The sequence below is a fragment of the Salmo salar genome, chromosome ssa09 (assembly GCF_905237065.1).
Source record: "Salmo salar chromosome ssa09, Ssal_v3.1, whole genome shotgun sequence".
Taxonomy (NCBI): Eukaryota; Metazoa; Chordata; class Actinopteri; order Salmoniformes; family Salmonidae; genus Salmo; species Salmo salar.
Genome location: NC_059450.1, coordinates 159,228,483 through 159,253,930, shown reverse-complemented (window position 1 = coordinate 159,253,930; position 25,448 = coordinate 159,228,483). Strand labels below are relative to the sequence as shown.

General features: G+C 41.0%; 1 protein-coding gene across 2 annotated transcripts in view; it reads left to right on the top strand.

Annotated features, from left to right (window-relative positions):
- The window catches only part of LOC106613399 (nectin-1), a 610,857-nt gene extending 585,785 nt beyond the window's left edge, over positions 1–25,072 (top strand). The window contains exon 9 of one of the 2 annotated variants that reach the window (XM_045724940.1): positions 24,643–25,072. In XM_045724940.1, coding sequence (XP_045580896.1) covers positions 24,643–24,888 — 246 coding nt within the window. In that variant the 3' untranslated portion in view covers positions 24,889–25,072. The remainder of the gene's footprint in view (positions 1–24,642) is intronic. The other variant, XM_045724942.1, reaches the window with a different exon arrangement.
- Positions 25,073–25,448: the final 376 nt, after the last annotated feature.

Genomic DNA, 25,448 nt, shown 5'->3' with positions numbered 1-25,448 from the left:
TTACCATAGTCTTTACCATAGTCTTTACCATAGTCTTTACAATAGCCTTTACCATAGTCTTTACAATAGCCTTTACCATAGTCTTTACCATAGTCTTTACAATAGCCTTTACCATAGCCTTTACCATAGTCATGAAATATATGCAGCCTACTCACTCACTTTTTATAGCTACTGTTTACAGGCCTCCTGGGCCATATGCAGTGTTCCTCACTGAGTTCCCTGAATTCCTATCGGATCTTGTAGTCATAGCAGATAATATTAAAATTTTTGGTGACTTTAACATTCACATGGAAAAGTCCACAGACCCACTCCAAAAGGCTTTCGGAGCCATCATCGACTCAGTGGGTTTTGTCCAACATGTCTCTGGACCTACTCACTGCCACAGTCATACTCTGGACCTAGTTTTGTCCCATGGAATAAATGTTGTGGATCTTAATGTTTTTCCTCAAAATCCTGGATTATCGGACCACCATTTTATTGCGTTTGCAATCGCAACAAATAATCTGCTCAGACCCCAACCAAGGAGCATTAAAAGTCGTGCTATAAATTCTCAGACAACCCAAAGATTCCTTGATGCCCTTCCAGACTCCCTCTGCCTACCCAAGGACGTCAGAGGACAAAAATCTGTTAACCACCTAACCGAGGAACTCAATTTAACCTTGCGCAATACCCTAGATGCAGTTGCACCCCTAAAAATTAAAAACATCTGTCATAAGAAACTAGCTCCCTGGTATACAGAAAATACACGAGCTCTGAAGCAAGCTTCCAGAAAATTGGAACGGAAATGGCGCCACACCAAACTGGAAGTCTTCCGACTAGCTTGGAAAGACAGTACCGTGCAGTATCGAAGAGCCCTCACTGCTGCTCGATCATCCTATTTTTCCAACTTAATTGAGGAAAATAAGAACAACCCGAAATGTATTTTTGATACTGTCGCAAAGCTAACTAAAAAGCAGCCTTCGCAAATGGAGGATGGCTTTCACTTCAGCAGTAATACATTTATGAACTTCTTTGAGGAAAAGATCATGATCATTAGAAAGCAAATTACAGACTCCTCTTCAAATCTGGGTAGTCCTCCAAAGCTCCATTGTCCTGAGTCTACACAACTCTGCCAGGACCTAGGATCAAGGGAGATACTAAAGTGTTTTAGTACTATATCTCTTGACATAATGATGAAAATAATCATGGCCTCCAAACCCTCAAGCTGCATACTGGACCCTATTCCAACTAAACTACTGAAAGAGCTGCTTCCTGTGCTTGGCCCTCCTATGTTGAACATAATAAACGGCTCTCTATCCATCGGAAGTGTACCAAGCTCACTAAAAGTGGCAGTAATAAAGCCTCTCTTGAAAAAGCCAAATCTTGACCCAGAAATTATAAAAAACTATCGGCCTATATCGAATCTTCCATTCCTCTCAAAAATTTTAGAAAAAGCTGTTGCACAGCAACTCACTGCCTTCCTGAAGACAAACAATGTATACGAAACGCTTCAGTCTGGTTTTAGACCCCATCATAGCACTGAGACTGCACTTGTGAAGGTGGTAAATGACCTTTTAATGACGTCAGTGTCGCAGTTGTTGTCGGTGAATGAGGACCAAAACGCCGCAGGTACGTGAATGCTCATCTTGATATTTAATTATCTTTCAAAACGAACATACAAAATAACAAAAACACGAACGATCAACAAAAACAGTCTGGTAAGGCACAAGGCTATACACAGAATAATCACCCACAAATCACACATACAAACACACCCTAATATATGGAACTCTCAATCAAAGGCAGATAGACAACACCTGCCTTCAACTGAGAGTCCCAACCCCAATCAACCAAACATAGAAACACACAACCTAGACTAACCATAGAATACTAAACATAAACCAAAACCCGGAATTACTAAATCAAACACCCTTTACACAAAACACACCACCCCGAACCACATAAAACAAATACCCCCTGCCACGCCCTGACCAAACTACAAAACAATTAACCTTATATACTGGCCAGGACGTGACAGTACCCCCTAAAGGTGCTACCCCAGAAGCACCTTAACAAAAAAATAACCCCAAGCAACACCAACAAAAAGTCCCCTTTTCTAAAGGGAGGGAAGGGAGGGTGGCTGCCGTCAACGACGGCACTGTGCTACACCCCCCCTCCCCAACCCACCTATTTCTGGAGGTGGCTCTGGCTCCGGCCGTTCCAGGCTGTCGGGCCACTCTGGCATCGCCGAGGGGCAGTCGGGGCAGTCTGGCAATTCGGGACAGTCTGGCAATTCGGGACAGTCTGGGCAGTCTGGCAATTCGGGACAGTCTGGGCAGTCTGGCAATTCGGGACAGTCTGGGCAGTCTGGCAATTCGGGACAGTCTGGGCAGTCTGGCAATTCGGGACAGTCTGGGCAGTCTGGCAATTCGGGACAGTCTGGGCAGTCTGGCAATTCGGGCCACTCCGGCAGTTCAGGGCAGTCTGGCCACTCCGGCAGTTCAGGGCAGTCTGGCCACTCCGGCAGTTCAGGGCAGTCTGGCCACTCCGGCAGTTCAGGGCAGTCTGGCCACTCCGGCAGTTCAGGGCAGTCTGGCCACTCCGGCAGTTCAGGGCAGTCTGGCCACTCCGGCAGTTCAGGGCAGTCTGGCCACTCCGGCAGTTCAGGGCAGTCTGGCCACTCCGGCAGTTCAGGGCAGTCTGGCCACTCCGGCAGTTCAGGGCAGTCTGGCCACTCCGGCAGTTCAGGGCAGTCTGGCCACTCCGGCAGTTCAGGGCAGTCTGGCCACTCCGGCAGTTCAGCGCAGTCTGGCCACTCCGGCAGTTCAGCGCAGTCTGGCCACTCCGGCAGTTCAGCGCAGTCTGGCCACTCCGGCAGTTCAGCGCAGTCTGGCCACTCCGGCAGTTCAGGGCAGTCTGGCCACTCCGGCAGTTCGGGGCAGTCTGGCCACTCCGGCAGTTCAGGGCAGTCTGGCCACTCCGGCAGTTCAGGGCAGTCTGGCCACTCCGGCAGTTCAGGGCAGTCTGGCCACTCCGGCAGTTCAGCGCAGTCTGGCCACTCCGGCAGTTCAGCGCAGTCTGGCCACTCCGGCAGTTCAGCGCAGTCTGGCCACTCCGGCAGTTCAGCGCAGTCTGGCCACTCCGGCAGTTCAGCGCAGTCTGGCCACTCCGGCAGTTCAGCGCAGTCTGGCCACTCCGGCAGTTCAGCGCAGTCTGGCCACTCCGGCAGTTCAGCGCAGTCTGACCTCTCTGGCGACTGTTGACTGGCGGGCAGCTCTGACGACTGTTGACTGGCGGGCAGCTCTGACGATGACTGTTGACTGGCGGGCAGCTCTGGCGATGACTGTTGACTGGCGGGCAGCTCTGACGATGACTGTTGACTGGCGGGCAGCTCTGACGATGACTGTTGACTGGCGGGCAGCTCTGACGATGACTGTTGACTGGCGGGCAGCTCTGACGATGACTGTTGACTGGCGGGCAGCTCTGACGATGACTGTTGACTGGCGGGCAGCTCTGACGATGACTGTTGACTGGCGGGCAGCTCTGATGAAGACTGTTGACTGGCGAGGCTGGGTTGACGCACTTGTAGCCTGGTGCGTGGTGCTGGTACTGGGATTACCAGATTATGTACACGCACCTCCAGGCTAGTGCGGGGAGCGGGAACAGGACGAGTCGGACTGGGTTGACGCACTTCCGGGTCCGCACGAGAGACAGGAGCTGGAAACCCAGGGCTATGGAGGCGCACAGCCGGTCTAGATCTTACCTCCTGCACAACCCGCCTTGGCTGGATGGAACTAGTAGCCCTGTACGAGCGGGGTGCTCGTACAGGGCAGACTGGGCTGTGCAGGGGCCTGATGGTAGCCGTGCGTAGAGCGGGAGTTGGGTAGCCTGGTCCTCGGAGGCGTACCGGCGACCAGATGCGCTGCGCAGGCATCCTCCTACCAGGCTGGATGCCCGCTCTAGCACGGCACCTGCGAGGGGCTGGAATAACGCGCACCGGACTGTGCGTGCGTATGGGTGAGATAGTGCGCTCCTCAGCGAAACATAGCGCTCTCCACCCCATACGCTCCTCCATATAACCACGAGTAGCTGGCTTCCGGCTCTTCTTACGCCTAGCCAAACTACCCGTGTGCCCCCCCCCAAAATTTTCTTGGGGGTGCCTCTCGTGCTTCTCCTTCAGCGCGTACTTGGCCTCGTACCACCGCCTCTCTGCCTTGGCTGCCTCAATTTCCTCCTGCGGGCGTCGATAATCCCCAGCCTGATGCCAGGGTCCGGCCCCGTCCAGAACTTCCTCCCAAGTCCACTTCTCCCGCCAGTCCAACTCGAACTCCGTCTGCTCCTTCCTCTGCTGCTTGGTCCTTTGGTGGTGGGTGATTCTGTCACGGTTGTTGTCGGTGAATGAGGACCAAAATGCAGCAGGTACGTGAATGCTCATCTTGATTTTTAATTATCTTTCAAAACGAACATACAAAATAACAAAAACACGAACGATCAACAAAAACAGTCTGGTAAGGCACAAGGCGAAACACAGAACAATCACCCACAAATCACACATACAAACACACCCTAATATATGGAACTCTCAATCAAAGGCAGATAGACAACACCTGCCTTCAACTGAGAGTCCCAACCCCAATCAACCAAACATAGAAACACACAACCTAGACTAACCATAGAATACTAAACATAAACCAAAACCCGGAATTACTAAATCAAACACCCTTTACACAAAACACACCACCCCGAACCACATAAAACAAATACCCCCTGCCACGCCCTGACCAAACTACAAAACAATTAACCTTATATACTGGCCAGGACGTGACAGTCAGACCGAGGCTCTGCATCTGTCCTCGTGCTCCTAGATCTTAGTGCCGCTTTTGATACCATCGATCACCACATTCAATTGGAGAGATTGAAAACCCAAATTGGTCTACATGGACAAGTTCTGGCCTGGTTTAGATCTTATCTGTCGAAAAGATATCAGTTTGTCTCTGTGAATGGTTTGTCCTCTGACAAATCAATTGTAAATTTCGGTGTTCCTCAAGGTTCCGTTTTAGGACCACTATTGTTTTCACTATATATTTTACCTCTTGGGGATGTCATTCGAAAACATAATGTTAAATTTCACTACTATGCGGACGACACACAGCTGTACATTTCAATGCAACATGGTGAAGCCCCAAAATTGCCCTCGCTAGAAGCCTGTGTTTCAGACATAAAGAAGTGGATGGCTGCAAACTTTCTACTTTTAAACTCGGACAGAACAGAGATGCTTGTTCTAGGTCCCAAGAAACAAAGAGATCTTCTGTTGAATCTGACAATTAATCTGGATGGTTGTACAGTCGTCTCAAATAAAACTGTGAAGGACCTCGGCGTTACTCTGGACCCTGATCTCTCTTTTGAAGAACATATCAAGACTGTTTCAAGGACAGCTTTTTTCCATCTACGTAACATTGCAAAAATCTGAAACTTTCTGTCCAAAAATGACGCAGAAAAATGAATCCATGCTTTTGTTACTTCTAGGCTGGACTACTACAATGCTCTACTTTCTGGCTACCCGGATAAAGCACTAAACAAACTTCAGTTAGTGGTAAATACGGCTGCTAGAATCCTGACTAGAACCAAACAATTTGATCATATTACTCCAGTGCTAGCCTCCCTACACTGGCTTCCTGTTAAGGCAAGGGCTGATTTCAAGGTTTTACTGCTAACCTACAAAGCATTACATGGGCTTGCTCCTACCTATCTTTCCGATTTGGTCCTGCCGTACATACCTACACGTACGCTACGGTCACAAGACGCAGGCCTCCTAATTGTCCCTAGAATTTCTAAGCAAACGGCTGGAGGTAGGGCTTTCTCCTATAGAGCTCCATTTTTATGGAATGGTCTGCCTACCAATGTGAGAGACGCAGACTCAGTCTCAACCTTTAAGTCTTTACTGAAGACTTATCTCTTCAGTAGGTCCTATGATTAAGTATAGTCTGGCCCAGGAGTGTGAAGGTGAACGGAAAGGCTGGAGCAATGAACCGCCCTTGCTGTCTCTGCCTTGCCGGTTCCCCTCTTTCCACTGGGATTCTCTGCCTCTAACCCTTTTACAGGGGCTGAGTCACTGGCTTACTGGTGTTCTTCCATGCTGTCCATGGGAGGGGTGCGTCACTTGAGTGGGTTGAGTCACTGACGTGGTCTTCCTGTCTGGGTTGGCACCCCCCCTTGGGTTGTGCCATGGCGGAGATCGTTGTGGGCTATACTCGGCCTTGTCTTAGGACGGTAAGTTGGTGGTTGGAGACATCCCTCTAGTGGTGTGGGGGCTGTGCTTTGGCAAAGTGGGTGGGGTTATATCCTGCCTGTTTGACCCTGTCCGGGGGTATCATCGGATGGGGCCACAGTGTCTTCTGATCCCTCCTGTCTCAGCCTCCAGTATTTATGCTGCAGTAGTTTATGTGTCGGGGGGCTAGGGTCAGTCTGTTACATCTGGAGTATTTCTCTTGTCTTATCCGGTGTCCTGTGTGAATTTAAATATGCTCTCTCTAATTCTCTCTTTCTCTCTTTCTGTCTTTCTCTCGGAGGACCTGAGTCCTAGGACCATGCCTCAGGACTACCTGGTATGATGACTCCTTGCTGTCCCCAGTCCACCTGGCCGTGCTGCTGCTCCAGTTTCAACTGTTCTGCCTGCGGCTATGGAACCCTGAACTGTTCACCGGACGTGCTTGTTGCACCCTCGACAACTACTATGATTATTATTATCTGACCCTGCTGGTCATTTATGAACATTTTAACATCTTGACCATGTTCTGTTATAATATCCACCCTGCACAGCCAGAAGAGGACTGGCCACCCCTCATAGCCTGGTTCCTCTCTAGGTTTCTTCCTAAGTTTTTGGCCTTTCTAGGGAGTTTTTCCTAGGGAGTTTTTCCTAGCCACCGTGCTTCTTTCACATGCATTGCTTGCTGTTTGGGGTTTTAGGCTGGGTTTCTGTACAGCACTTTGAGATATCAGCTGATGTACGAAGGGCTATATAAATACATTTGATTTGATTTGATTTGAATCAGAATTTGCTTTTCCCCAGGAAAGGGATTTATTACAGACAGAAATACTCTTCAGTTTCATCTGTTGTCTGGGTGGCTGGTCTCAGATAATTCCTCAGGTGAAGAAACCCGATGTGGAGGTCCTGGGCTGACATGTGGTGTGCGGTTGTGAGGCCGGTTGGACGTACTGCCAAATTCTCTAAAACGACATTGTAGGCGGTTTATGGTACAGAAATTAACATTAAATTATCTGGCAACAGCTCTGATGGACATTCCTCCAGTCAGCATACCAATTGCAGGCTCCCTCAAAACTTGAGACATCTATGGCATTGTGTTGTGTGACAAAACTGCACATTTTGGAAGGAAGAATTGGATTCGGGGGTGACCAGTGAGATATACCTGCTGGAGCGCGTGCTACTGGTGGGTGCTGCTATGGTGACCAGTGAGCTGAGATAAGGCGGGGCTTTACCTAGCAGAGACTTGTAGATGACCTGGAACCAGTGGGTTTGGCGACGAGTATGAAGCGAGGGCCAGCCAACAAAAGCATACAGGTCGCAGTGGTGGGTAGTATATGGGGCTTTGGTGACAAAACGGATGGCACTGTGATAGACTGCATCAAATTTGTTGAGTAGAGTGTTGGAGGCTATTTTGTAAATGACATCGCCGAAGTCGAGGATCGGTAGGATGGTACATTTTATGAGGGTATGTTTGGCAGCATGAGTGAAGGATGCTTTGTTGCGAAATAGGAAGCCGATTCTAGATTTAATTTTGGATTGGAGATGCTTAATGTGAGTCTGGAAATAGAGTTTACAGTCTAACCAGACACCTAGGTATTTGTAGTTGTCCACATATTCTAAGTCAGAACCGTCCAGAGTAGTGATGCTGGACGGGCGGGCAGGTGCGGGCAGCGATTGGTTGTAGAGCATGCGTTTAGTTTTACTTGCATTGAAGAGCAGTTGGAGGCCACGGAAGGAGAGTTGTATGGCATTGAAGCTCGTCTGGAGGTTAGTTAACACTGTGTCCAAAGAAGGGCCAGAGGTATACAGAATGGTGTCGTCTGCATAGCGGTGGATCAGAGAATCACCAGCAGCAAGAGCGACATCATTGATGTATAAAGAGAAGAGAGTCAACCCGAGAATTGAACCCTGTGGCACCCCCATAGAGACTGTCAGAGGTCCAGATAACAAGCCCTCCGATTTGAAACACTGGACTGACAAACTGAACTCTGTCAAAGAAGTAGTTGGTGAACCAGGCGAGACAGTCATTTGAGAAACCAAGGCTGTTGAGTCTGCCCATAAGAATGTGGTGATTGACAGGGTTGAAAGCCTTGGCCAGGTCGATGAATACGGCTGCACAGTAATGTCTCTTATCGATGGAGGTTATGGTATCGTTTAGGACCTTGAGCGTGGCTGAGGCGCACCCATGACCAGCTCTGAAACCAGATTGCATAGCGGAGAAGATACGGTGGGATTCGAAATGGTCGGTGATCTGTTTGTTAACTTCGTTTTCGAAGACCTTAGAAAGGCAGGGTAGGATCGATATAGGTCTGTAGCAGTTTGGGTCTAGAGTGTCTCCCCCATTGAAGAGAGCTTTCCAATCTTTGGGAACCTCGGACGATACGAAAGAGAGGTTGAACAGGCTAGTGATAGGGGTTGCTACAATTTCGGCAGATCATTTTAGAAAGAGAGGATCCAGATTGTCTAGCCCGGCTGATTTGTAGGGGTCCAGATTTTGCAGCTCTTTCAGAACATCAGCTAACTGGATTTGGGTGAAGGAGAATTGGGGGAGTTTTGGGCAAGTTGCTGTGGGGGGTGCAGGGCTGTTGATCGGGGAGGGGTAGCCAGGTGGAAAGCATGGTCAGCCATAGAAAAATGCTTATTGAAATTCTCAATTACAGTGGATTTATCGGTGGTGACAGTGTTTCCTAGCCTCAGTAGAGTGGGCAGCTGGGAGGAGGTGTTCTTATTCTCCATGGACTTTACAGTGTCCCAGAACTCTTTTGGGTTTGTGTTAAGGATAACAATGTCTGCTTGAAAAAGCTAGCCTTTGCTTTCCTAACTGCCTGTGTATATTGGTTCCTAACTTCCCTGAAAAGTTGCAGATCACGGGGGCTATTCGATGCTAATGCAAAACACCACAGGATGTTTTTGTGCTGGTCAATGGCAGTCAGGTCTGGAGAGAACCAAGGGCTATATCTGTTCCTGGTCCTAAATGTCTTGAATGGGGCATGCTTATTTAAGATGGTGAGGAAGGCACTTTTAAAGAATAACCAGGCATCCTCTACTGACGGGATGAGGTCAATAGCCTTCCAGGATAGGTCTATTGGAAAGGCCTGCTAGCTGAAGTGTTTTATGGAGCGTTTGACAGTGATGAGGGGTGGTCGTTTGACCGCAGACCCATTACGGATGCAGGCAATGAGGCAGTGATCGCTGAGATCAGCAGAGGTGTATTTGGAGGGCAGGTTGGTCAGGATGATATCTATGAGGGTGCCCGTGTTTACAGATTTGGGGTTGTACCTGGTGGGTTCATTGATCATTTGTTTGAGATTGAGGGCATCAAACTTAGATTGTAGGATGGCCAAGGTGTTAAGCATGTCCCAGTTTAGGTCACCTAGCAGCTCGAGCTCTGAAGATAGATGAGGGGCAATCAATTCACATATGGTGTCCAGGGCACAGCTGGGGGCAGAGGGTGGTCTATAGCAAGCGGCAGCGGTGAGAGACTTGTTTCTGGAAAGGTGGATTTTTAAAAGTAGAAGCTCGAATTGTTTGAGTACAGACCTGGATAGTAAGACAGAACTCTGCAGGCTATCTCTGCAGTAGATTGCAACACAGCCCCCTTTGGCAGTTCTATCTTGTCGGAAAATTGTATAGTTAGGGATGGACATTACAGGGTTTTTAGTGGTCTTCCTAAGCCAGGATTCAGACACGGCTAAGACATCCGGGTTGGCAGAGTGTGCTAAAGCAGTGAATAAAACAAGGGAGGAGGCTTCTAATGTTAACATGCATGAAACTAAGGCTTTTACGGTTACAGAAGTCAACAAATGAGAGCACCTGGGGAGTAGGAGCGGAGCTAGGCACTGCAGGGCCTGGATTAACCTTTTACATCACCAGAGGAACAGAGGAGGAGTAGGATAAGGGTACGGCTAAAGGCTATCAGAACTGGTCGTCTAGTACGTTCAGAACAGAGAGCAAAAGGAGCAGGTTTCTGGGCGTACCGTACAGACTAAGGTATGGTAGGATGTGAGTACATTGGAGGTCAACCTAGGCATTGAGTAATGATGAGACAGATATAGTCTCTAGAGACGTTTAAACCAGGTGATGTCACCGCATGTGTGGGAGGTGGAACTAAATGGTTGGTTAAGGCATATTGAGCAGGGCTAGAGGCTCTACAGTGAAATAAGACAATAATCACTAACCAGGACAGTAATGGACCAGGCATATTGATATTAGGGAGAGGCATGCGTAGCCGGGTGATCATAGGGGTCCAGTGAGTGGTTGGGCTGGCTGATTCAGACAGCTTGCAGGCTGGGGCTAGCAAGCTAGCAGAAGGGCCTTAGAGGGAAATCTCGACGGAGGAAAGTCTGTTTTAGCCTCCGCGTGCGGTGGCATCGATAGACCAGTCGTAGGGTTCTGAGTAGCAGAGGGGTACAAGTCCAATTGGCAAAATAGGTATTGTGTCCCAAGAAATTGGCCGATGTGTCTATTCAGCTAACAGTTCAATATGCTCTAGACAGCTAGGGGGCCATGGCTAGCAGGCTAGCAGGGGACGTCGCAATGTAGGGGCCAGTTGAGTACCCCCTCGAGCAGACTACGTCGTATTCCAGTCGTGAAGGATTGGCGGGGTTCCGTGCCCCGAGGTCCGGGTATTGTAGCCCAGGAGTGTCTGATGGGCCTCTTCAGCTAGCCGGGAGAATGTGCCTAGCATGGGCTAGCTCCAGGCTAATTGGTGCTTGCTTCGGGACAGACGTTAGCCAGGAGTAGTCACTCGGGTAGCAGCTAGCTAGCTGCGATGGTCCAGGTGAAAAGGTCCAGAGCTTGCGGTAGGAATCCGGCGATATGGAGAGAAAATAGGTCCGGTATGCTCTGGTTTGAGTCGCATTGTACAAACTGGTGAGAGCTTTCCAAGCTAAAGGTTAGCTGATGACCGCTTGCAGTGGTTAGCTGACTACTAGCTAGTGAGCTGGCTAGCTTCTGTTGGGGGATTCCAGTTCCGAGGTTAATAAAAGTACTTTAGAAAAAACAGATCCCCACCACATTGGTTGCAGGAGAGTATTTTGAAGTTGAGGTTTAGAAAATATATAAAAAAGATATGCGAAGAAAAATATATGAAAAGATAAATACATGGGACACGACAAGACGAAGGACAAAGACGTCTGACTGCTATGCCATCTTGGATCTAGAGCAGAAGCAGAAATAAGCCTTTTGTGTATATGGAAAATTTTGAGGATCTTTTATTTCAGCTCATGAAACATTGGACCTACGTACTTTTGTTCAGTATAATTTCACAGTGCATCAGGAGCACTCTACTGTGATTCCACACAGAGCCTTTTGGAGTATTTTCTGGTTAGCTCGTTCTCAGTCTCATTGAACACCAAGTGTTGCTTGCTAGCTAGCTTGCCGCTTAATGTAAGTTGTTTTCTCAAAATGTATGTTAGCTAGCTAAGTTAGCCATGTTGTTAATATAACTCCCATGTGCTGTCAACATCAGGATACATTTTGAGAGCACTAGTTTGCAGATGTCATAAAGTGCTTACACAAAAACCCAGCCTAAAATCCAAAAGAGCAAGCAATGCAGATGTAGATGCACGGTGGCTAGGAAAAACTCCCTAGAAAGGTGGGAACCTAGGAAGAAACCTAGAGAGGAACCAGGCTCTGAGGGGTGGCCAGTCCTCTTCTGGCTGTGTCGGGTGGAGATTATAACAGTTAATGGCCCTTAAGGCCAGATCGTTTTTCAAGATGTTGAAATGTTTATAAATGACCAGCAGGGTTAAATAATAATCACGGTGCTTATAGAAGGTTCAACAGGTTAGCACCTCAGGAGTAAATGACAGTTGGCTTTTCATAGCCAAACATTCAGAGGTCGAAACAGTAGATGCGGTTGAGAGAGAGAGAGACAGAGAGAGAGAGACGGAGAGAGAGATACAGAGATACAGAGAGAGAAATTCAGAGAGACAGGGAGACAGAAAGAGCGATACAGAGACAGAGAGAGTGAGATCGACATAGAGAGAGAGAGACAGAGAGAGACAGAGAGAGAGACAGAGAGATACAGAGAGAGAGATACAGAGAGAGAGAGAGACAGAAAGACAGAGAGAAAGACAGAGAGACAGAGAGAGTGAGATCGACATAGAGAGAGACAGAGAGAGACAGAGAGAGAGACACAGAGAGAGACAGAGAGAGAGACACAGAGAGAGACAGAGAGAGAGAGACAGAGAGAGACAGAGAGAGAGAGAGAGAGAGAGAGAGAGAGAGAGAGAGAGAGACAGAGGATGGAAACAGCAGGTCCGGGATAAGGTAGCAGTTCCGGTGAACAGGTCAGGGTTCCATAGCCGCAGGCAGAACAGCAGAAACTGGATCAGGAGCACGACCAGGTGGACTGGGGACAGGGACAGCCAGGAGTCGTCAGGCCAGGTAGTCCTGAGGCATGGTCCTAGGGCTCAGGTCCTGTGGGAGGGGAGGGTGAGATGGGAGAATTAGAGGGAACATACTTAAGATCACACAGGACACCAGAGAAGACAGGAGAAATTCACCAGATAGGACAGACTGACCCCAGCCCCCGGCCCATAGACTACTGCAGAATAGATACTGAGGACTGAGACTGTGGCCCCGTCCAAAGATACCCCCGAACAAGGCCAAGCAGGGTATAACCTCACCTACTTGCCAAAGCATAGCCCTTACACCAACAGAGGGTTATCAACTGTCCACCAACTTACTAACCAGAGATAAAGTGGAGAATAGCCCACAAATGTCTCCCCCACCACACACGCCTGGGATGGTGCAAGACCGGACAGGAAGATAACATCAGTGACTCAACCCACTCAAGTTGAGTATAGAGAAAAAATCCTGTCAAGACGTGAAACACCCCTCCTAGGGACGACATGGAATAGCACTAGCAAGCCAGTGACTCAGCCCGCGTAATTGGGTCAGAAGCAGAGAATCCCAGGGGAGATGGACAGGCAAAGACAGCAAGGGTGTTTCGTCACTCCAGTGCCTTGCTGTTCACCTTCACACCCCTGGGCCAGACTACACTCAATCATAGGACCTACTGACCATTCCATAAAAATGGAACTCTATAGGAGCCTGCCTGCAAACTGTTTGCTTAGAAATTCTAGGAGTCTTCTGACTGTAGTGTAGGTGTAGGTATGTACGACAGGACCAAATTGGAAAGATAAATTGGAAAGATAGGTATGAACAATTTAATGTAATGCTTTGTAGGTTTTCTCCTAGGTTAGCAGTAAAAACTTGAAATCAGCCCTAGCCTTACCAGCAAGCCAGCACCGGAGTAATACGATAAAATGTTTTGGTTCTACTCAAGATTATAGCAGATGTACTTAGCTGAAGTTAATTTAGTATCTGGGTAGCCAGAGAGTAGAGCATTGCAGTAGTCTAATCTTGAAGTGACTAAAGCATGGAATAGCATTTCTGCATAAGAGTGAAAACAATAGTGGTCCTAAAACGGAACCTTCAGGAACACAGTAACGTACCATTGATTTGTCAGAGGACAAGACATCAACAGAGACAAAATTATATTTTTCCTTCAGATAAGATCTAAACCAGGCATGAACTTGTTCCTGTAAACCAATTTGGACTTCCAATCGCTCCAAAATAATGTGGTGATCGATGGTAATCAAAAGCAGCATTCAGGTCTAGGAGCCTGAGGACAGATGCAGAGTCTTGGTCTGACGCCATTAAAAGGTCATTTACCACCTTCACGAGTCTCAGAGCTATGATGGGGTCTAAAACCAGACTGCAGTGCTTTGTGTACATTATTTGTCTTCAGGAAGGCAGTGAGTTGCTGAGGAACAGCTTTTGAAGTTTTGTTTTTGAGGAATGGGAGGTTCAATGTTGGATGATGGTTAAAAAATGTTCCAGGTCAAGGTTTGTCTTTATTACTGCCACCTTTAGCTAGTTTCATGTGACAATATTTTTTTTGTTTTAGCAGTGTGTAAGTGGTGCGTAACCGGTGGCAGGGAAGTCAGACGCAGGAGAGCAGGACTTGGTAACAGCCGGAGCAGTTTAATCGCAAAACCAACGGCATTCAAATAACAAGATATGGGTACAAAAACCCGTTGCGCACCAATCAACACGTGCACAAGCACTTACAATAAACAATCCCACACAAAGACATGGGGGGAACAGAGGGTTAAATACACAACAAGTGATTGAGGGAATTGAAACCAGGTGTGTGTGAAGACAAGACAAAACACATGGAAAATGAAAAGTGGATCGATGATGGCTAGAAGACCGGCGACGCCGACCGCCGAGCACCGCCCGAACAAGGAGAGGACCCGACTTCGGCGGAAGTCGTGACACAGTGAGACTGCATCTAGGCTATTAGGCAAAGTTACGTTTAAATCCATTGGTTAAGTGGTAAAAATGTTGTACTCCGACTTCCTAGAGTAGGTGGAGGGAGTCTAGAAGGGTGTCAAGGAATCTTTGTGTTGTCCGAGAATTTATATTGTGGCTCTTGATAATCCTTGTTTGGGATCTGAGCAAATGATTTGTTGCGATTGCAAATGTAATAAAATGATGGTCCAATAGTCCAGGATTATGAATTAAAAACTATTCGATCTACAAAATCTATTCCACGGGACAAAACTAGATCCAGTGTATGACTGTGGCAATGAGTAGGTCCAGAGACATGTTTGACAAAATCCAATGACTCGATGATGGCTCCAAAAGCCTTTTGGAGTGGGTCTGTGGACTTCTCCATGTGAATATTGAAGTCACCAAAAATGTGAATATTATCTTACCATGACTAGGTCCCATAGGTCCAATAGGAATTCAGGGAACTCAGTGAGGAATGTTGTGTATGGCCCAGGAGGCCTGTAAACAGTAGCTATAAAAAAGTACATCTTCCTAGCTAAATTACACGCTGAAGCTTGATGATTATAGTGGCGCCGACGGATATGGCTGCTGTGCTTTTAGCTTTTTGTAGTATTTCGGTTTTTTTATGTGTTATTTCTTACATTATTTGCCCCAGGACATTTTATTGTGTTATTACAGACAGACGGGAATAACTTTTGGATATCAGAGCGCCGATGACTCACCGGCATTACAGGCATTACAACCAGGAATACGACTTCCCCGAACCGGATCCTTTGTTTTTACCCCCCAGGGAAATTGAACTGATCCCAGAGGCTGTTCTGCCGGCGGAAAAGACGCACTCGGAGCAGACTTTTAGCCCCACCGCTTCCGAGTATATTACTATCTAATGTTCAGTATATTACTATCTAATGTTCAGAATATTACTATATAATGTTCAGTATATTACTATCTAATGTTCAGTATATTACTATCTAATGTTCAGAATATTACTATATAATGTTCAGTATATTACTATCTAATGTTCAGTATATTACTATCTAATTACTATCTAATGTTCAGTATATTACTATATAATGTTCAGTATATTACTATCTAATGTTCAGTATATTACTATCTAATGTTCAGAATATTACTATATAATGTTCAGTATATTACTATCTAATGTTCAGTATATTACTATCTAATTACTATCTAATGTTCAGTATATTATTATATAATGTTCAGTATATTACTATCTAATGTTCAGAATATTACTATATAATGTTCAGTATATTACTATCTAATGTTCAGTATATTACTATATAATGTTCAGTATATTACTATCCAATGTTCAGTATATTACTATCTAACGTTTATTATATTACTATCTATTGTTCAGTCTATTACTATCTAATGTTCAGTATATTACTATCTAATTACTATCTAATGTTCAGTATATTACGATCTAACGTTCAGTATATTACTATCTAATGTTCAGTATATTACTATCTAATTACTATCTAATGTTGAGTATATTACTATCTAATGTTCAGTATATTACTATCTAACGTTCAGTATATTACTATATAATGTTCAGTATATTACTATATAATGTTCAGTATATTACTATCTAATGTTCAGTATATTACTATCTAATGTTCAGTATATTACTATCTAATGTTCAGTATATTACTATCTAATTACTATCTAATGTTCAGTATATTACTATCTAACATTCAGTATATTACTATCTAATGTTCAGTATATTACTATATAATGTTGAGTATATTACTATCTAATGTTGAGTATATTACTATCTAATGTTCAGTATATTACTATCTAATTACTATCTAATATTCAGTATATTACTATATAATGTTCAGGATATTACTATCTAATGTTCAGTATATTACTATCTAATGTTCAGTATATTACTCTCTAATGTTCAGTATATTATTATCTAATGTTCAGTATATTACTATCTAATATTCAGTATATTACTATCTAATGTTCAGTATATTACTATCTAATTACTATCTAATGTTCAGTATATTACTATATAATGTTCAGGATATTACTATCTAATGTTCAGTATATTACTATCTAATGTTCAGTATATTACTATCTATTGTTCAGTATATTACTATCTAATGTTCAGTATATTACTATATAATGTTCAGTATATTACTATCTAATTACTATCTAATGTTCAGGATATTACTATCTAATGTTCAGTCTATTACTATCTAATGTTCAGTATATTACTATCTAATGTTCAGTATATTACTATCTAATGTTCAGTATATTACTATCTAATGTTCAGTATATTACTATCTAACATTCAGTATATTACTATCTAATGTTCAGTATATTACTATCTAATGTTCAGTATATTACTATCTAATGTTCAGTATATTAATTTCTAACAGTCAGTATATTACTATCTAATTACTATCTAATGTTCAGTATATTACTATATAATGTTCAGGATATTACTATCTAATGTTCAGTATATTACTATCTAATGTTCAGTATATTACTATCTAACAGTCAGTATATTACTATCTAATTACTATCTAATGTTCAGTATATTACTATATAATGTTCAGGATATTACTATCTAATGTTCAGTATATTACTATCTAATTACTATCTAATGTTCAGTATATTACTATCTAATGTTCAGTATATTACTATCTAACATTCAGTATATTACTATCTAATGTTCAGTATATTACTATCTAATGTTCAGTATATTACTATATAATGTTCAGTATATTACTATCTAATGTTCAGTATATTACTATCTAATGTTCAGTATATTACTATCTAACATTCAGTATATTACTATCTAATTAGTATCTAATGTTCAGTATATTACTATCTAATGTTCAGTATATTACTATGTAATGTTCAGTATATTACTATCTAATGTTCAGTATATTACTATCTAATGTTCAGTATATTACTATCTAATGTTCAGTATATTACTATCTAATGTTCAGTATATTACTATCTAATGTTCAGTATATTACTATCTAACGTTCAGTATAATACTATCTAATGTTCAGTATATTACTATCTAATTACTATCTAATGTTCAGTATATTACTATCTAACGTTCAGTATTATACTATCTAATGTTCAGTATATTACTAGCTAATGTTCAGTATATTACTATATAATGTTCAGTCTATTACTATCTAATGTTCAGTCTATTACTATCTAATGTTCAGGATATTACTATCTAATGGTCAGTATATTACTATCTAATGTTCAGTTTATTACTATCTAATGTTCAGTATATTACTATCTAATTACTATCTAATGTTCAGTATATTACTCTCTAATGTTCAGTATATTACTATCTAATATTCAGTATATTACTATCTAATGTTCAGGATATTACTATCTAATGTTCAGTATATTACTATCTAATGTTCAGAAAATTACTATCTAATGTTCAGTATTTTACTATCTAATGTTCAGTATATTACTATCTAATGTTCAGTATTTTACTATATAATGTTCAGTATATTACTATATAATGTTCAGTATATTACTATCTAACGTTCAGTATTATACTATCTAATGTTCAGTATATTACTAGCTAATGTTCAGTATATTACTATATAATGTTCAGTCTATTACTATCTAATGTTCAGTCTATTACTATCTAATGTTCAGGATATTACTATCTAATGGTCAGTATATTACTATCTAATGTTCAGAAAATTACTATCTAATGTTCAGGATATTACTATCTAATGTTCAGTTTATTACTATCTAATGTTCAGTATATTACTATCTAATTACTATCTAATGTTCAGTATATTACTCTCTAATGTTCAGTATATTACTATCTAATATTCAGTATATTACTATCTAATGTTCAGGATATTACTATCTAATGTTCAGTATATTACTATCTAATGTTCAGAAAATTACTATCTAATGTTCAGTATTTTACTATCTAATGTTCAGTATATTACTATCTAATGTTCAGTATTTTACTATATAATGTTAAGTATATTACTATATAATGTTCAGTATATTACTATCTAACGTTCAGTATTATACTATCTAATGTTCAGTATATTACTAGCTAATGTTCAGTATATTACTATATAATGTTCAGTCTATTACTATCTAATGTTCAGTCTATTACTATCTAATGTTCAGGATATTACTATCTAATGGTCAGTATATTACTATCTAATGTTCAGAAAATTACTATCTAATGTTCAGGATATTACTATCTAATGTTCAGTTTATTACTATCTAATGTTCAGTATATTACTATCTAATTACTATCTAATGTTCAGTATATTACTCTCTAATGTTCAGTATATTACTATCTAATATTCAGTATATTACTATCTAATGTTCAGGATATTACTATCTAATGTTCAGTATATTACTATCTAATGTTCAGAAAATTACTATCTAATGTTCAGTATTTTACTATCTAATGTTCAGTATATTACTATCTTATGTTCAGTATTTTACTATATAATGTTCAGTATATTACTATATAATGTTCAGTATATTACTATCTTATGTTCAGTATATTACTACCTAATGTTCAGTATATTACTATCTAATGTTCAGAAAATTACTATCTAATGTTCAGGCTATTACTATCTAATGTTCAGTATATTACTATCTAATGTTCAGTATATTACTATCTAATTACTATCTAATGTTCAGTATATTACTATCTAATGTTCAGTATATTACTATCTAATGTTCAGTATATTACTATCTAATGTTCAGTATATTACTATCTAATGTTCATTCTATTACTATCTAATGTTCAGTATATTACTATCTAATGTTCAGTATATTACTATATAATGTTCAGTATATTACTATCTAACGTTCAGTATATTACTATCTAATGTTCAGTATATTACTATCTTATGTTCAGTATATTACTATCTAATGTTCAGTCTATTACTATCTAATATTCAGTATATTACTATCTAATGTTCAGTATATTACTTTCTAATGTTCAGTATATTACTATCTAATGTTCAGTATATTACTATATAATGTTCAGTATATTACTATATAATGTTCAGTATATTACTATATAATGTTCAGTATATTACTATATAATGTTCAGTATATTACTATCTAATGTTCAGTATATTACTATCTAATTACTATCTAATGTTCAGTATATTACTATCTAATGTTCAGTATATTACTGTCTAATGTTCAGTATATTACTATATAATGTTCAGTATATTACTATATAATGTTCAGTATATTACTATCTAATGTTCAGTATATTACTATCTAGTGTTCAGGATATTACTATCTAACGTTCAGTATATTACTATCTAATGTTCAGTCTATTACTATCTAATGTTCAGGATATTACTATCTAATGGTCAGTATATTACTATCTAATGTTCAGAAAATTACTATCTAATGTTCAGGATATTACTATCTAATGTTCAGTTTATTACTATCTAATGTTCAGTATATTACTATCTAATTACTATCTAATGTTCAGTATATTACTCTCTAATGTTCAGTATATTACTATCTAATATTCAGTATATTACTATCTAATGTTCACGATATTACTATCTAATGTTCAGTATATTACTATCTAATGTTCAGAAAATTACTATCTAATGTTCAGTATTTTACTATCTAATGTTCAGTATATTACTATCTTATGTTCAGTATTTTACTATATAATGTTCAGTATATTACTATATAATGTTCAGTATATTACTATCTTATGTTCAGTATATTACTATCTAATGTTCAGTATATTACTATCTAATGTTCAGAAAATTACTATCTAATGTTCAGGCTATTACTATCTAATGTTCAGTATATTACTATCTAATGTTCAGTATATTACTATCTAATTACTATCTAATGTTCAGTATATTACTATCTAATGTTCAGTATATTACTATCTAATGTTCAGTATATTACTATCTAATGTTCAGTATATTACTATCTAATGTTCATTCTATTACTATCTAATGTTCAGTATATTACTATCTAATGTTCAGTATATTACTATATAATGTTCAGTATATTACTATCTAATGTTCAGTATATTACTATCTAATGTTCAGTATATTACTATCTTATGTTCAGTATATTACTATCTAATGTTCAGTCTATTACTATCTAATATTCACTATATTACTATCTAATGTTCAGTATATTACTTTCTAATGTTCAGTATATTACTATCTAATGTTCAGTATATTACTATATAATGTTCAGTATATTACTATATAATGTTCAGTATATTACTATATAATGTTCAGTATATTACTATATAATGTTCAGTATATTACTATCTAATGTTCAGTATATTACTATCTAATTACTATCTAATGTTCAGTATATTACTATCTAATGTTCAGTATATTACTGTCTAATGTTCAGTATATTACTATATAATGTTCAGTATATTACTATATAATGTTCAGTATATTACTATCTAATGTTCAGTATATTACTATCTAGTGTTCAGGATATTACTATCTAACGTTCAGTATATTACTATCTAATGTTCAGTCTATTACTATCTAATTACTATCTAATGTTCAGTATATTACTATCTAATGTTCAGGATATTACTATCTAATGTTCAGTATATTAGTATATCATGTTCAGTATATTACTATCTAATGTTACGTATATTACTATCTAATGTTCAGTATATTACTATATAATGTTCAGTATATTACTATCTGATGTTCAGAAAATTACTATCTAATGTTTAGGATATTACTATCTAATGTTCAGTATATTAATGTCTAATGTTAAGTATATTACTATCTAATGTTCAGTATATTACTATCTAATGTTCAGTATATTACTATCTAACGTTCAGGATATTACTATCTAATGTTCAGGATATTACTATCTAATGTTCAGTCTATTACTATCTAATGTTCAGTCTATTACTATCTAATGTTCAGTATATTACTATCTAATGTTCAGTATATTACTATCTAATGTTCAGTATATTACTATCTAATGTTCAGTATATTACTATCTAATGTTCAGTATTTTACTATATAATGTTCAGTATATTACTATATAATGTTCAGTATATTACTATCTAATGTTCAGTCTATTACTATCTAATGTTCAGTATATTACTATCGAATGTTCAGCATATTACTATCTAATGTTCAGTATATTACTATCTAATGTTCAGTATATTACTATCTAATGTTCAGTATATTACTATCTAATATTCAGTATATTACTATCTAATGTTCAGTATATTACTATCTAATGTTCAGTCTATTACTATCTAATTACTATCTAATGTTCAGGATATTACTATCTTATGTTCAGTATATTACTATATAATGTTCAGTATATTACTATATAATGTTCAGTATATTACTATCTAATATTCAGGATATTACTCGCTAATGTTCCATTCTCCGGATAATAAAGTTGACAAGCTCAGAGCGAGGATTTCTTTCCAGAGAATGACATCAGGGATTGTAGCATACTCTGTTTCACGGAAACATGGCTCTCTATATGTAGTGTCTGAGTCCGTTCAGCCAGTTGGGTTGTCAGTTTATTGCGCTGACAGGTATAAATATCTCTCCGGGGAGAAGAAGGGCAGGGGTGTATGTTTCATGATTTACTACTCATGGTACTCATGGTGTGATTGTGATAACATAAGGGAACTCATTAATCAGAGAGACCAAAGATAACCCTGAAGGAGCTGCAAATCTCCATAGCAGAGATTGGAGTATCTGTCCATAGGACCACTTTAAACCGTACACTCCACAGAGCTGGAGTTTAAGGAAGAGTGGCCAGACAAAAATAAGCAAACCTGTTTGGTGTTCGCCAAAAGGCATGTGGGAGACTCCCCAAACATATCAAAGAAGGTACTCTGGTCAGATGAGACAAAAATAATTTTTTTTTGGCCATCAAGCAAAACGCTATGTCTGGCGCAAACCCCCCTCATTACCCTGAGAACACCATCCAACGTGGATAACAATATCCCTCTACTCTCTACACTTGCCAGTTTAAGCCTCAGAAAGCACCATCTTCGGATTAGCTTTTACGTCGGATTAGCCTTTACGTCGGACTAGCCTTTACGTCGGTGTAAGAGGTGTTTAACTGGCGGCAGAGAAGTCAGACGCAGAAGGAAATAACTGTTTCCAACGGCACAGTTTAATAATAAAACCCACCGGAAAACAGAGTAATAAAAATCAATGGGTAACATAACCCGACGCACACCAATACAGACGAACACAAACACTTACAATAAACAATCTCCGACAAGGACAAGGACATGAGGGGAAACAGGGGGTTAAATACACAACATGTAATTGATGGGATTGGAACCAGGTGTGAAGGAAGACAAGACAAAACCAATGGAAAATGAAAAATGGATCAGTGATGGCTAGAAGGTCGGTGACGTCGACCGCCGAAACATCGCCCGAACAAGGAGAGGGACCGACTTCGGCGGAAGTCATGACAGTCGGATTAGCCTTTACGTCGCTGGATGATTTTTTTAAAGTCTAATATTGCAGATAATGGAGTCACCAACGACTAGGGTTTTCATTTTGTCAGAGCTAACGGTGGGAGGCTTCGGCGTCTCAGACCCAGTAACGGGAGGAGGAGAGACCTGAGAAGGCTTGGCCTCTGACTCCGACTCCTCGGTGCTTAGTGAGGAAAACCGGTTAAAAGTTTCTATCGGCTGAATGAGCGACACAGGTTGAGCATGCTGACTGCATTTCTTTCCAGAAGCCGTGATAAAATTGTCCGGCTGCGGGGGACAGTGCAGGGGTAATAGACTACCTGTCTTTACTGGTGGCACAGATGCTGTATCATCCTTTCCTACATTTAAATTGCCCTTGTCTAACATTTGCATCTGAAGCCGAGCTTGCAACTCGTCTATCCTCAAATTAAAGCAACAGTTCTCCTCTATATTATAACTACAACGACTGCAATGAGAACGTATAATATTACATAGCTTTCTCTCCTCGAGGAGGTCCTGCAGATCCATTTCAGATAAAGTCTGGGGTGAAAAAGTTGAGTGGAAAATTGTCAAAACTAACTTTGGGAAACAGTGGCACTCCAAAAGGTTTATTTAAAAAGGACAAAAAAAGACATCACCTCATTTCACTTTTTAATTTTTTTGTCCGGACAGGCTAATGCGTTTCGGCAGTTCTGCCTTCATCAGAGCGTCAAGAGACTTGCCATAGTGTCACGTCCTGACCAGCAGATGGAGCTAGTGTTTTAGTTTTGGGGTCAGGACGTGGCATGTTTGTGTTGGTTAAATGTTGGGTGGATGATTGGGACTTCCAATTGAAGGCAGGTGTGTATAGTTGCCTTTGATTGGAAGTCCTATATAGGTGTGTGTGTTTTTCTTTGGGGTTGTGGGTGGTTGTTTTTGCACTGCGTTTCTAGCCTGCAGAACTGTAGCTGTTGTCACTTCGTTTGAATTGTTAAGTGGATGCTCTACTCCTTTATTTTAATTAAAGATGAGTATTCACATACCTGCTCCGCCTTGGTCCATTTCTACAGAAGACAACCGTTACACATAGACGTTGTTTTTTTATTTGCAGATGCCTACAGGAGGTGATCATTACAATTGCTCTGGGAGGACGGTACATAGTAGTAATGAAAACATGAATGTGAACCAACAATTATTACAAAATATAAAACAAATACACAGATCATCAAAATAAACTTGATAAATAGGATTTAGTTTTTTTTTGTTGTGCATTTTGTTGCAATTTTTATACTCCCAAGCATCTATTTTTGGAGGCTTTACTGTGCAAAAGGAAATAGCAAAATGCACCATAACATTATGAATTCACTTTGTTGCTATCCAAGCTAAGTCAGCGGAGGATACGTGGTACATGTCCTCATCCTGATTGACCCCCGTCCCGTCCCTTGATGAAGAAATATTGTCAAAACTGTAGTCACACTGTAAATACCATTAGTGGAAAGATGTTGTAACTAGTGTAATAGCAGTGTTACTACACAGACGTAAAAAAATAAACCATCTTTATCTAAAGTTTTCCAAATAATGTAATTGATTCTTAATTTCTTAAAGTTTGTTTTTCATTCTGTCTTTGTTTCCACAGAACTGTGGGTGGCAAGAACCATCCAACCCGGCTGAACATGTGAGCTACCATCGAGTCTACAACAAGGAACACTGTCTCGAGTCACAACCAACTCAGGCCTACCCCCCTCCTGTTACCTTCTTACCCCAGAACCCCTACACACATCCTCTCTCCAACAACCCCCTGTACCCCGCCAGCTACCCCGCCCAAGGCCAAGGTCAGGGCGAGGCGCCACGGCCCCTCTTCCCTAAGGAGCAGTCCGTGTGAACCCCTGAAATCATTCTGGAGCTCCAGCTCAGTAAGAGCCATCATCAGAGCTGATGTAACCTGAAATACAGGAAGCTACACCAAGCTTTGCTCTAAGGGTGTGTATGCTATGCCACCCCCACCACCACCACCACCACCTCTCTCTCTCTCTCGTCTCTCTCTGTCTCTCTCTCTCTCTCTCTCTCTCTCTCTGTCTCTCTCTCTCTCTCTCTCTCTCTCTCTCTCCCTCTATCTGTCTCTCTCTCTCTCTGTCTCTCTCTCTGTCTCTCTCTCTCTCTCTCTCTCTGTCTCTCTGTCTGTCTCTCTCTCTCTCTCTCTCTCTCTCTCTCTCTCTCTCTCTCTCTCTCTCTCTCTCTCTCTCTCTGTTTCTATGAGCCTGATGATGGAGTGGGCCTCCCCCTGCTATGATGGAAGTGTCAGTAGTTTGTGGACCTTAAACCTTGTGTGTTGTGCACTGCATGTTCCACCGAGGCTGTCAGTATGACTCCTCATCTTGTGCTGTTATTGTAGACACCACTGCCATCACATTCCACTCCACTCAGCCTCACCCTTACCCTCAC